The sequence below is a fragment of the Silurus meridionalis genome, chromosome 23, assembly GCF_014805685.1.
Source record: "Silurus meridionalis isolate SWU-2019-XX chromosome 23, ASM1480568v1, whole genome shotgun sequence".
In the NCBI taxonomy this organism is placed as follows: Eukaryota; Metazoa; Chordata; class Actinopteri; order Siluriformes; family Siluridae; genus Silurus; species Silurus meridionalis.
This window is the reverse complement of record NC_060906.1, coordinates 15,354,390-15,367,325: the sequence shown is the minus strand read 5'-3', so window position 1 is coordinate 15,367,325 and position 12,936 is coordinate 15,354,390. Positions and strand designations below refer to the sequence as shown.

Genomic DNA, 12,936 nt, shown 5'->3' with positions numbered 1-12,936 from the left:
AGAATCCTATTCCATTCAAACCTCTCCACCACCATGAGCAAGACCAAAGAGCTGTCAAAGGACTTGTAGACCTGCACTAGATATCTTATATATATATAAATATATATATTCATTCTCTCCCTTTTAAAATAAACCTACCATAAATATTCTACACCGTTCATTTCTTTGTAAGGGGCTACATTTACAAAATCAGCAGGGGATCGAATAATTATTTCCCCCACTGTAATATGTTGCTTTCTTTACTGAAATGCAAAGATATTTTTCATTCGGTTACATACATTTTCACACACACACACACACACACACACACACACACACACACACACACACACACACACACACACACACACACTTAACCAGATTATAATTTGGATTGTTAGCACTGTCTTTCAAAGTGAATTCTAGTTTATTTTGTTCCTTATTTTTTAATCAATTTGCTAATTAAAAACTCTAAAAACGCACCATTCTTTAAAATATTGTAGGAAAACAGAAAAATTAAAGAAAACCCACATGGAGAACATGAACAAACCCACACAGTAACCCAAGCTCTGGATCAAACCTGAGACCCTGGAGCTGTTAACATGCAATGCTACTCACCACAACACCATCACACTTCTGCGTACTGTTTTTGAACAGAATTCGGATATATTCTGGATATAGAAATATTGATGGATTTGAACACGTTTTCACTACACAAAATTGATCATTTCTTGGCCCTTATGAACCAAAACGTGGTCTTACCTCTTAATAGGCAATTCAGCAAAACAAAAGTGTGCTACAAAGAATTCCAAATAATAATATATTTATTAAGAGATCAACTGATAAAATATTTAAAGATGCCAAAGCACTCCATGATACAGTGTTTGTTCCAGATATAGGCAAGGTTTTGTGAACTCCTATGATATTTGCAGCAAATTGTATAAGGGATACATATAAAATATTATTACTTACAGCAACATGATTATTGTTTCATATGCATTTAGCTGGACATAGTTATATCAAAAGTGGCAATGCAGACAGTGGTTGTTAATGCCCTTAATATACAGAAGAGCAGAGCGGTCACTTCTATTGCACCATGCTTCCATTTCAAATACAGTAAGCCAGTGGTTTTCATCCACATATGTACGTTATGCTGATTTAATAATTCGATGTGCTGTTCGTTGGAAATGGAAAAGGACATCGCTTAGGCGCAGATCGAGCCTGTAGTGTTTCACGTGTTTGAAATGAGCTAGGTGAAATATGCAGCACAAGTTTGCAACGAAGAAGAGGATAATCCGAGTGTGTAGTTTGAGACCCTAAATATACGGGAAGCGTTTCCATGGCGGGGCAGCAAGTTGGAGTTTCCACCTTCTTTTACGAGGAGGATTCACTCCAGCTTTAGAAGCTCCACGTCGAAGATGAGCGTGGCATTAGGAGGGATGACCCCAGGGTGACCTGTAGCTCCGTATGCCATATCTGGAGTGCAGGTGATTTTCGCCCGCTGGCCTAGGCTCATCTGAGAATGAGGTCAGAGGTTAATACAAAGCATTGCCCTAGATGCAGATATGATCACTTCATTAACCAGGACAGTAGGGCAATGACTAAAAAATTAATAAAATCCTTTACATTACCTGTGCAACGCCTTCCTCCCAGCCCTTGATGACTTCCTGTCGGCCGATTTTGAATTTGAATGGCTTGTTTCTGTCTCGCGAGGAGTCAAACTTTTTTCCGTTCTGCAGCATTCCTACAGACATGCAACATAGTATTGTCTCAAAGCAGCTTTACAGAACTTAAGAATGAAAGGGAATGATGTGTGTTTATCCCTGATGAGCAGCCTGGGGTGACTGTGAGGGAAAAAAAACTTCCTTAGATGGTATGAGGAAGAAACCTTGAGAGGAACCAGACTCATGGGTACTGCAGTGTGTGATAAGGAGTAATGTCCTTTCTACAGTCTTATACAGACAGACAACATTGTGGAACCAGGAGCTACTGAGCAACTCATAAAATAGCTCAACATCTGAGATCATCATAGAGCACTGGTACATCTTTAATATACACTATACACTATATGGATAAAGGTTTGTGGACACCTGACCATAAGATTCATATGTGCTTACCTTTAGTGTAAATTTGCTGTTCTAATAACCTCCACTCCTCAACAAGCTCCACTAGATTTTGGAGTGTGTTTGTGGAGATTTGTTTACTCAGCCACAAGGCCGTTATTGAGGTTGAGGTCGGAGCTCTACGGCAGGCCACTCAAGATATCTGTATGAATCTGGCTTTGTGCACACGGACTTTGTCATTCTGGAACAGGTTTGGACCTCCTTGTTCAAATCCATATAATGTATTATTTACATTTATGTAAAAAAAAACAATTCTAAGCCCAAAACAGGTGTCAAACTGTGGATGGCAAATATTTGCCTGAATATAACGTGTGAAACGATATTATTCATCACCACATTATTAACACACATGTTCTGGAAAACCATTCTTTTTCCTAAAATGTGTTTAGTTGTTTAGTCTGTTAGGGGTGAAATAAAGACATTCCAAAACAGAATATCGCCCTCCTCGGTTGCTTTTATTTCCCAAGCACTTAATGCATGTAGCAAACTGGCTTGGAATCAAAGGAATGTTCAGATAAAACCTGACTGGCTCCAAGAAACAAAACATTCTTCAGTTGCCTTCCATCTCTTCTGATCCACTTGAACAAAAGGAACGCGGAATGTGAAACACTGGCCTAATTCTGGAGATTATTCTGAGGTTTTATGCTCCGAAGTTATTACTGGATCTACAGGGACAGACCAGAGAGGAAGAAAAGCAGTCACACAGTGCTGTGTGCAGATATAAGCCGTAAGTAAGAAGTTCATTATATCCTGAGTATTTTCTGTTCATTAGAACAAACACTGGGCATTTCTCAGCAGGGGCAGTAGTATATTAGTCTTACATCTTCAGGGTCCATGAATTGATTTAAATCTTGGGTTGCTGTTTGTTTTGGTGCAAAGGAGAAAACCAGAGAACCTGGATGAATCCTGACCTCATCAGTGAACCGGTGATCCTTGAGCAAGTCTAGAGTCGATCACTTATTAATTGCTATAATTAATTCTAATTATTGTGATGGTGCGAGATTGGTGAATTGCATGTGAATAATCAGTAACTATAAAATATTGACCAACTACACTGGTCATATTCATGGCAGCAGTCTGTATTTGGATGTTTTTGTTGTTTAGTTTTTTTAATAATTGTTTTGTTAAATTGTAGATGTGCAATAAAAGTACATTTTTATCTGCTTTAATATTTTGTGACCAGATTTAGCATGCATACTATCAGTAGGAGAATTCCGAGGATGGACCTGCCAGGAAGGAGGAAAACTGACCAAGGAGGAGGTTTATGGATGTGGTGAAGGAAGACATGCAGGTAGTTGGTTTGAAAGAAGCAGATGTAGAGGACAGGGGGGTATGGAGACGGATGATCCGCTGTGGTGACCCCCTAATGGGAGCAGTCGAAAGAAGAAGAAGATTTAACATGCATACAGCTACATATTATATGTATTTATTACAGCTATAAACAAATGATAGATCGACAACTGCATTCAAATCGTTTTTTCATATTCCAAGCAGCATATTCTTTGATGCGACTTTTCATTATTGTTAGAGGTCTAGACTGACCAGAGGAGCACTCTTGGATGTCAATTGTGCATAAAATTCAAGTCAAGTCGAATAAACAATTGCGTATTGATGTAATGAATTTTGAAGAAAAGATGAAAGTGAATGATTTTTTAAACATCTTTGAACAGACTTACTGTATAATTGTGTTTGTCATACTGGCTATTGTTTGATGTATTTATAATTGTATACATTTTCACATGCACATGAGTGTGGGAATATATACAATACATGAGAGAGTAGCATTATTATAGCCGTACACAATTTACCATTACATTTTCTTATTATATTATTTTATAGATTGAATAAATGTTACACTGTATTTTGGCAGGCTCTAGCCTGTCAGTGCTGAAGAATGCAGTTTTAGAATTGTACAGGTCAACAGTTTTGGAAGTGCCAAAGGTCAAGATGAACCACTAGAAGACTTTCAAAAATTGCATGAAAGTATTTCTTTGCATTCTGAATGTCACCAATCCTTATTAAAACTGCAACTCAAAGACTGTCAAAGCACATCCTAGGATATTAGAACTAATGGCTATTTGTTTTTTTATTAGATTTTTTTGCATAAGGAATTAATAGTAGACACTTAGGAGTATAAGTCTACTTTGGGCATAAGGCTTTGGAGTGGCTGAAAATGCTGCTGAGACATAACTGAACTTGTGATGAGCCTTGTACAGTACAGAGTCTACTCTTTCACGCTATACTTAGAAAGATCTAGTGACCCTAGGAAGACCACTTCGCCAAAAGTCCTCCATACAGTGGACGGCAGCATAAGTCAGCGTATAATGTGTGTTTTTCATCGGTTTTCTCCTGTGAACAGAAATTACACTACACTGTCTTTCACTTGGGCTGAAACAACAGGATAACGCTGATCCTGAGAGACTACTTGGGAACCATATACAAGTGTAGTAACTGATATTTTCATCGCTAATGTGAATCAATGTGACCCAAAGCTACCTTTTAATCCATCCTATATCTCATTTGTCCACTTTAAAGCTCATACACAAGGCCGTTTCTCAGTCCAAAACCGTGTGATCTGTCTTCATGCAGAAACTCCAAAACCACTTTAGTGGGTAAGACGTCTGCACTGTGTGGCACTATTTTTACTCCTGTTTACAGTATATGTCCACCAGCGCCAGCAGCTGGTCCCCCCAAACCATGTAACCAGATCAGTACATACACAAGCTGACTGTAAAGGGCTCTGAAGACATGTAAGCACCTTTCAACCATTAAATAGCTCTTAATGATTGAGGAGGGAAAAGCATAAGTGAGTAAGTTGAGTGGAATTAATCTAGAACTACGCAGATAATTAAATAATAACCTAAGATTTTAAATCATATTTTTGGACCCTGCATTCCCTCAACTCTCCTGTGATGTATAACAGTAGAGTTAATAGCCAGTACAACCTTATATGAAATGTTTTATATTAAATGTTTAGTACATCTCTTCATTCAGATGTTCTCTAAACAGATGCTTCTGATGTGATTAATGTGTTACTGCTATTGTTAGTATTAAACCAAGCCGTATGAATGGAAACAAGAACTTGGCCTACAGTTCGTCAAGGATCTCAAGTTCCAGGTTTTAAGTTATTAATTTGAAAGTTTAAATGAGATTTTTTTTTTTATTATTTCAATCATAAGAATATACTAAGCATGTGCTAAATTTGAGTGATAGGACAATTTAATTCAAATAAATTCATTTTTATTCATGTAGCACTTTTAACAATGGACATTGTCTCAAAGCAGCTTTACACAGATCAAGTGGTTATAAAATAATGTTTCTTTTAAGTTTGTCCCTATGACTGTGGCAAAAAAAAAAAATTAACTCAGATGGTATGAGGAAGAAACCTTGAGAGGAACCAGACTCAAAAGGGAATCCATCCTCATCTGGGTGGCACTGAATGTCCATTCATTACAGTTAATCATTGTTAAGGTTTGCAGTGATAGGCAATCAAAGGCAACCTGGGGTCCTGAGCCATAGTGGTAGAATGTTGATATTAATTGCAGTCCAAATAATTGAATTGTCTTTACAGGATATATCACTACCACACACATTCCAGTACTGCTTAATCCAATTTGTATATAATAGATTCAAATAGATTACCAGGTCTAATACATTTACAAATTTTGCTTATACTAGCATATTAAATATGTAAAAACATCTGGATGCCCTGACCTTATCCACCAATCTCTTATGCTCTGCTAAACAGAGAAAAACAAAAAAATAATTGATGAAATCTATCTATTTGTGCATGTTTAACTTAGCTAACTTTATAATTATACAGTTAATATCAGATAACTGTCAGTAAATACTGGTAAGTATTTTTCTATTTATTAATCAATACGCTTAATATTATTTTCTGCAATATTTTCATTATACAAATGTTTCATTCAGGAACTAAAGATGCTAGGTAGCCCATAAGCTAGCCCGGCCCTTATCGCAAAGACTGCTCCAATCTAAAAGGGACTTGGGACATCAGACTTTTTATATGTGACTCTTTCCCAAACTGTTACCACAAAGAGGCACAAAATTGTTTCGGGTTGTCTTTAGATGTGGCACCATAAAATTTTTCCTTCACTTGAACCAGAAAATTCAAATCTGTTCCAGGATGACAATGCACAAAAAGAATATACGGTTTACGGTGTATTTTGAGTGGCCTTCTATAGAGCTCTTACCTCAAATCTACTGAGCATCTTTGGTATGATGTGGAATGCTGACTGCACCTCAGGCCTCCTCACAATTCATCAGTACCTGACTTTACAAACACCCTCATAGATTAAACTTTCTTTCGGCTTCTCCCATTAGGGGTCGCCACAGCGGATCATCCGTATTCATGATCCACATATTCGGTTTGGCACGTTTTTACGCTGGATGCCCTTCCTAACGCAACCCTCCCCATTTAACCTGCCTTGGGACCGGCACTAAGAGTGCACTAATAAGCAGAACTCTCTACATGCACACTCCAAAATCTAGTGTAGTTTATTATAGATGAAAATGGGGACTAAATGTGAAAAGGAATATTCAAAAAACACTTTTAGGTGTCCACAAACTTTAACCCATATCAATATACTGTGAATGATATGAATGTACATTTGTACTTTATGTACAATGAAACAGTGATCCATTTGGTACATAAAGTGCTAACAAATTTCCCTTATAATACAATGTGACAAGAGTCATCACTCAGAAAGCCTGCATAGAGCCCATGCATTCTTAGTGATAGTAATGTTATTAATAGAGCTGACAGAGCCACAAGAGCAAGAGCTGCTGATTTCCTAAGCTCCCAGAATAAAACAGAGTGAGAGGGGGGTAATTGATTTGTTCTGCCTGGCCGGGTTAAAGGAAACGCAGGCGTGCACTGGGGCTGTTCAGGCCAAGGACTACTTTAGGAAGTGGCTAAAAAAACATCCTGTTTTACTTGGCACAAGAGTATCTGGGGAGAAAAGCTAAAGTGCTACCCAGCACTTTATAACTTCACAGCTTTGATATTTCTTCATATCATATTTGGTAATCATGACATGATCTCCTAAAATGGAAACCATGGAAATTATCATTGTAGACCATCAGGATTATTATATATGATAAATTGATATTACTAATGATATTACATATATATAATAAATGTTCTGTGTGCTCCAGATCTGTAAGCAGAGTGTGCTATCTAGTAGCTCAGGAAACATAATGGGGACACTTCCTGCAAATGATATACTAACACTCTTCATCTGCATTTCATGAATGCACTCAACTGTCCATGACAAGAAAAAGTCATTCAGTGAACCAACGATTATTTAGATTAGAATATGATGTACACTCAGTTCGCATTTACAGATTCTGTGTCAGGGTTAATAGAAATGCTGTGTCAGCTTGAAAGCATTCGATAATTACAGATTATATTTAGAATTGGCAAATTATTTATAGCAAAAAAAAATGCCTGAACAAGATCTCTTTCATTTAAATAAATTGGGACAAAAGCTGAGGGTGAGGGAGCACTAGAGAATAAGATTTCAGCCTGGGTATTAGCACTTACCCAATATTGTCATGTCATATGCCCATGTTTGTTGCCAAATTTCCTTGCTCATCTTTTCCTTGCTAATTCCTGTGATTAAAAATGTGCAATTCTCCTGAGCTGTAAGCTTGCATCTCAATTCTAGGTGACTTTGGACAAGCACTTTAGCTCTCAACTGCTTATAAATATACTTGAACAGCCCCAAATCCTGCAGTATCATCATACCATTTTCATTACATCAGGAACAATAAACACAATACACACAATCCACAGAACACAACACAATAAAATAACAGCATCTGTTCTGCATAAAATGCCATTCAGGATATAGAAACTGTCTACTATACTTTATTCTTTCCTGTGGTTCATGAAATGATTAATCATTCAGGATAAATTAATTACTGACCAGAGTGTTTGCTTGGAGCAAAAAACAATAGGGACTGAGGAAAAGCATGGTCTGGTGCGATAACAATAATTTCAGTTATCAAACAAATGCATTTAGGTACACAAGGGGGTGGGGGTGGGGGGGTTCAAACTGAGCCAGAAATTTGTTATCAACATCCTGTTTCCCGTCTGTGTAACCTGGGTGTCTAGAAGTTAAGATTCACAGAAACACACAAATTGAAAAACAATAGGAAAATGCTCTTTACCTATATAATGCACTACACATGTCTGTCCCTTCTTTGGAAAGGTTCTTCCTGTAGAGGAAAAGGACAAGTAAATCATAGTGTGAGTAAACAGCACAGCTCATTAATGACACATTAACATTACAGTATTCTGTTTCCAGCAGAAACAAAGGCCGTATCATTAGCATTGAACAGTACAGTACTGATGTGGGAAAGTAAATCTCAGTATGCATGCATGCACATGGGTGTAAAATCAAATGTACAGCGACCTGGTTACCCTGTGGGACTGAGAGGAATTCATACTGCATGACTGCAGGCTTCAAGGAAGAGGAAGGGGTTGGTTTTGTGAGATAAGATTTCAGTTCAAGGCTTGCTGAAGCAGTCGGCTTGAATGTAAATAAGATATTACAAGAGTTTAAACGTGTATATTCTACACTAGTGGCATGTGCGGTTTTAATCTGTTTCCAGGTTTGTTTATATCACAGTGCTACTATCTGCTAATACACTTAATCCCCATTCATCCCCAATGTGGGCCAAGAATAAATAAAAAATTCTATTGAGACCATAATATATTAAGAAAATAATTCACATATGGCCATACCTTAATCATTATAAGAATAACATGTGTGATTACCACTAACAGGGAAAGTCATTGGGATTGAGGGATTTGTAAATATAAGACTAAATTTGTATCAGGTAAATAATTCATCAGTCATTCATCAGAGAAAACATATGGATATGCTTTATACCAGTGTAGACAAGTAAATTAAAAATGACCAAATGAATAACACAAAATCATAAAGAAAGAACAAATAACCAGAATTACTCTATTGCATAAATGTTAGATAATGCTATGTAAATAATATAGCCAAAGGAGAGTAGACTCCAACATCACGTTGATATGTGGCTATTCCCCGAACTGTTGTCACAAAGTTTGAAGCACACGACTGCACAGAATGTCTTTATAAGCAGTAGAATTACAATTTCCCTTCACTCGAACTGAAAACACTCAAATGGGTCCAGAATGACAGTGTTCCTGTCCACAAAGTTAACAGTGCATATTGGGGAAAAACGTGCCAAAATGAATTTACTTGTAGACCTTCATAATGAGACTGTGTCAAAGCACAGATCTGAGGAAATGTCTGCAGCTTGATGGTCTGGAAAACCACAATGGCTTCCATATTTCCTAAATAGAAGATGCTTCGAAACTTCTTAAAACTGAGCAGAGGAAAGAGGCTTTATTCAGGTAGGTGTCTAAAATCCTGAAGGTGACTCAGGTAGAGATGAGAGAATCTTCCAGAAGGAAAACCATCTCTGCAGAGTGTAGACTGACATAAGCCACTCCTCAGGAAACATGCACATGATGGAGAACTTCTACTTTGCCAAAGATTCAAAGACCATAAGCAACGAGATTAGTTCATATTTACATTTCAGCTCAGTGACTGTTCCAATCTGAACTGAGACAGTTTGAGAGGTTCTGTAGCAAAGAATGGGAGAAGATTCCCATATTCAGGGTAATATTATACATAATATTACCCAGTTTTTAATTGTCCTGTATACAACAATTTGATTAAAAAAAAAAAACAGTGTCTACTAGGGGTTTAACGGCACACGTATTCGTACCGAAATGTTTCGGTACAGGGCTTTCGGTACGGTACACACGTGTACCGAACGCACTCATTTTTACTTGCAGATTCTTTTTCTTTTTAAACTTCTAAACATACACAACAATGGCATGGGTATAAAAAGAAACTCGAGTTAGCACAGTGTCACTGTGGCTACTCACTCCATACTGGAAAAAAGAAGTGTGTTGCGCATGCATGCAAATGCTAAAGATTTAACAGCACTAGCGTTAGCCGCTAGCCACTTCCTGGTTAGCGGCTAATGCTAGCAATTCTTTAGCTTATGTCCAGTTTCAAGAATTTCTCTTAAAATAAGAAAATCCTGACAATCCCATATATTTCGAGAGAGTGAATGAATGAAGGATTGAAGGAATGAAGACATTTGTTTTGGTATGCTAAAATAAGTCGAACAGTTAAGTAGCTCATATCTTTATTATTACCCAAATAGGGTCTTACATTGAAAACTAAATAAAAGGAAAAAATTATGAATCAATTTAAATTGAGACAATTTTATCGATTACTCAATTGAATCAATGTAATAAAAAAGTGTATCGTGTTTTATTTAGTAAATTTTATTTTTATTAAAAAATATAATTTTATATATTAATAACAAAGCAGGCATTTTATAAAAAAAAATATTTAAACTGTTATGATCACAAATGTTAATAATAATACACTGCGTTCGTTAAAAAAAAAAACCAGCAATTTTATGTTTTGCATATTAAAATTGAACCAAACCGTGACTTAAAAAAAACGGGATACGTGAATTTTGTGTACCACTACACCCCTATTATCTACATTAGGAGTTTTGTTGCTTCAGTGTGTTTTGGTATTGAAAATTACCACACTTGATGGGGTAGAGAGCATTCAGTAACAATGCTGGTTTAACAACTTATAAGTGATAGACTGGGTTGAGATCTGGTGACGATAAAAGTCATAATATACTATTTTAAATGTTTAAGCTCATCACACTCTTCGCTTGGCCTTTGTGCCCTGTCGATTGTCATTGTTAAAGAGGCAACTCTCATTAAGATAGGATTAGAATAGAAATACGGTCAATTAAAACTAATCAGCCAGGAGAATTTGACTCGATGTAAAGCTTCTTCGCAATGTCTATTAACAGCATAACAGATTCATAGGGTTTTTTCCCCCTTTGCATGTTAAAAACAAAAAACTGCTATAGTTAATTAAGAATCCATTTTGAAAGCATAAGAGGATACAGCTAATACCTGGTAGTGACAAATTACTGACTTACTCTGAGCAATCCTTTTTTTTACAAAAAGAGCAGAAATGTAAAGGTTAGGTTCTACATGTGCATTGTATCAGCAACATCACATGCGATATTTCCGACATAAACCCAATGATCAAACTTGTGAGCGAGTGGGCAGTGTTGGCGCCTGGAGCGGGCCCTGGGGGGCGTGGCCCGGCCAGTTGAGTCACTGTGCCCTCTTACATCTCAAAATAATAACAAACTTAATCATTTTTAAAAAATGTTTTACAAATTGATTTTATTATACCATGAATACTGGGTAAAGAATGAAGAGTATAAGTAAATCAAATCAAATAAATGACTAACCTATAATGCAGTGCTAACATAGTCAGCCAATTACATACACGCTGCCACTACGTCAGTAACGTAAATCAGAAGCTAAATGGTCAGTGAAATCGTTATTCTAAAATTCGTCTAAAACATTTACCAAAACACTGTTTTAATAAAAATCTTTAACAATGGATATAAGAAAATGGTTCGTCTTGTTCTTCAAAAATGTAATTCCTCCTCCTCTCGTCTGCAGCTCTTCTAAAGAGAAGATGCCCTTTTGCTTTAGTAGCTACATTTGGTTATATGCTGGTGGTTAATTTGCGTGTGTTTTCGTGAGTCTTGCACTTTAAAGTTATGATAAATTATGCTTTACAGTCAGTGACACGTTTAATTTTTTATGTTTATTGAAGTATAATAATTATAATAATAGTAATAGCATGTGAACGAGATAGGGCCCCCCCCGGTTAAACATGAGGCCCCCTCATTCCGACACTGTGAGTGGGTCAAACTGGTAGACCTTCTTAGTCTGGTTCTGTCATAGTTGTAGAAGTTGGTAGCCAGTCAGACCATGCTGTTGTTTCAGCAGGGATAATACCTCATTTCTACAGCTTCCTGGTTTCTACTTGCTTCCAAACCACCCTGACTTTCAAATGAACTAAAATACAGGGAATACAGAGGGTCCTCATGGTTCCACGACCATGCTGTTGAACATGTGCCTCAGTGTCAAGTATCAGCTCAGTATATCCCTGGTGTGTGTGTTCACCAGAGCATGTGGTCCATTTGTACAGGGTGCAGTGTGTGGAGCAATCCAGGGAGTGTGAAAACCATCTGTGCCATTCGGACTCTAAGGATTAGAAGGCAAAAGCTCCTGTCTGGACCAGACCAGCCTGAGCTGGCCTTCTGCATCATGATGTTCCTGCTTGAAATATACACATATCCATCCTATTTCTTACAAGCAGCCTAATTCAGCGAGGAACCGAGAAACGGAAGTAGTGAATAGGAGCTCATGTTTATTCTGGTCGTGCTTGAATTCTCCGGAGCATTTAGACCGAGCAAAGGAAATCTCCTGCCCCGATCTCCAGTCTGCCTGGTGCTACAACCCCATTAGCCCCATTTACCCCATTTACCACTCATCCATGCGCTACAGCAGAGACTGCATATAGAGATGGAAATGCTTTCCTGCTCCTGTCAAAGAATGCGGGAAAGCCAATGCTGTCTTCTCGGTGTTAAAACCGTATTTTGCATTATTACATTATTTATTATTATTATGGAGAGACTTACCGTCACCTGGAGATATCGTCTCAACCTCAACACCCATGTCTGTATAATGTGGTTATTTTAGTGGAAAAGAGAAGCAGATATGCTGAGTAGTAGAGACGGTGCTCAGAGCAAGCTCTGTGTGTGTGTGTGTGTGTGTGTGTGTGTGGAGCTGCACACACTCCGCCCACTGGGGGACAGGGAAAAATACAGTACTCGTAGCACAGCAGGACATACAAGACCC

The 12,936-nt window shown here is 37.5% G+C and overlaps 1 protein-coding gene and 1 long non-coding RNA gene across 3 annotated transcripts; one reads left to right on the top strand and one right to left on the bottom strand.

Moving 5' to 3' along the window:
* Positions 1 to 785: 785 nt before the first annotated feature.
* fkbp1b (FKBP prolyl isomerase 1B) lies at positions 786 to 12,870 on the bottom strand. Its single transcript, XM_046836049.1, has 4 exons — positions 12,717 to 12,870; positions 8,298 to 8,345; positions 1,611 to 1,723; positions 786 to 1,495 (listed from the first exon to the last, which is right to left on the bottom strand). The coding sequence occupies exons 1-4, from the start codon at positions 12,751 to 12,753 to the stop codon at positions 1,367 to 1,369; spliced, it is 327 nt and encodes a 108-aa protein (XP_046692005.1). The 5' UTR covers positions 12,754 to 12,870; the 3' UTR covers positions 786 to 1,366.
* Positions 2,075 to 4,141, top strand: LOC124376777. Of its 2 annotated transcripts, none has more exons than XR_006923889.1 (2): positions 2,075 to 2,829; positions 3,286 to 4,141. It is a non-coding gene; the product is annotated as an uncharacterized LOC124376777 (long non-coding RNA). The 2 variants fall into 2 exon arrangements; XR_006923890.1 differs by having other exon boundaries at positions 2,075 to 3,028.
* Positions 12,871 to 12,936: the final 66 nt, after the last annotated feature.

Excerpts from the sequence above, each read along its gene's own strand:
- fkbp1b (XM_046836049.1), bottom strand. The coding sequence starts at position 12,753 with ATGGGTGTTGAGGTTGAGACGATATCTCCAGGTGACG. Across the intron at positions 1,724-8,297 it reads ATGTGTAGTGCATTATATAG|GAATGCTGCAGAACGGAAAA; the intron begins GTAAAGAGCATT and ends GCATGTCTGTAG. Across the intron at positions 1,496-1,610 it reads GGGAGGAAGGCGTTGCACAG|ATGAGCCTAGGCCAGCGGGC; the intron begins GTAATGTAAAGG and ends CCTCATTCTCAG.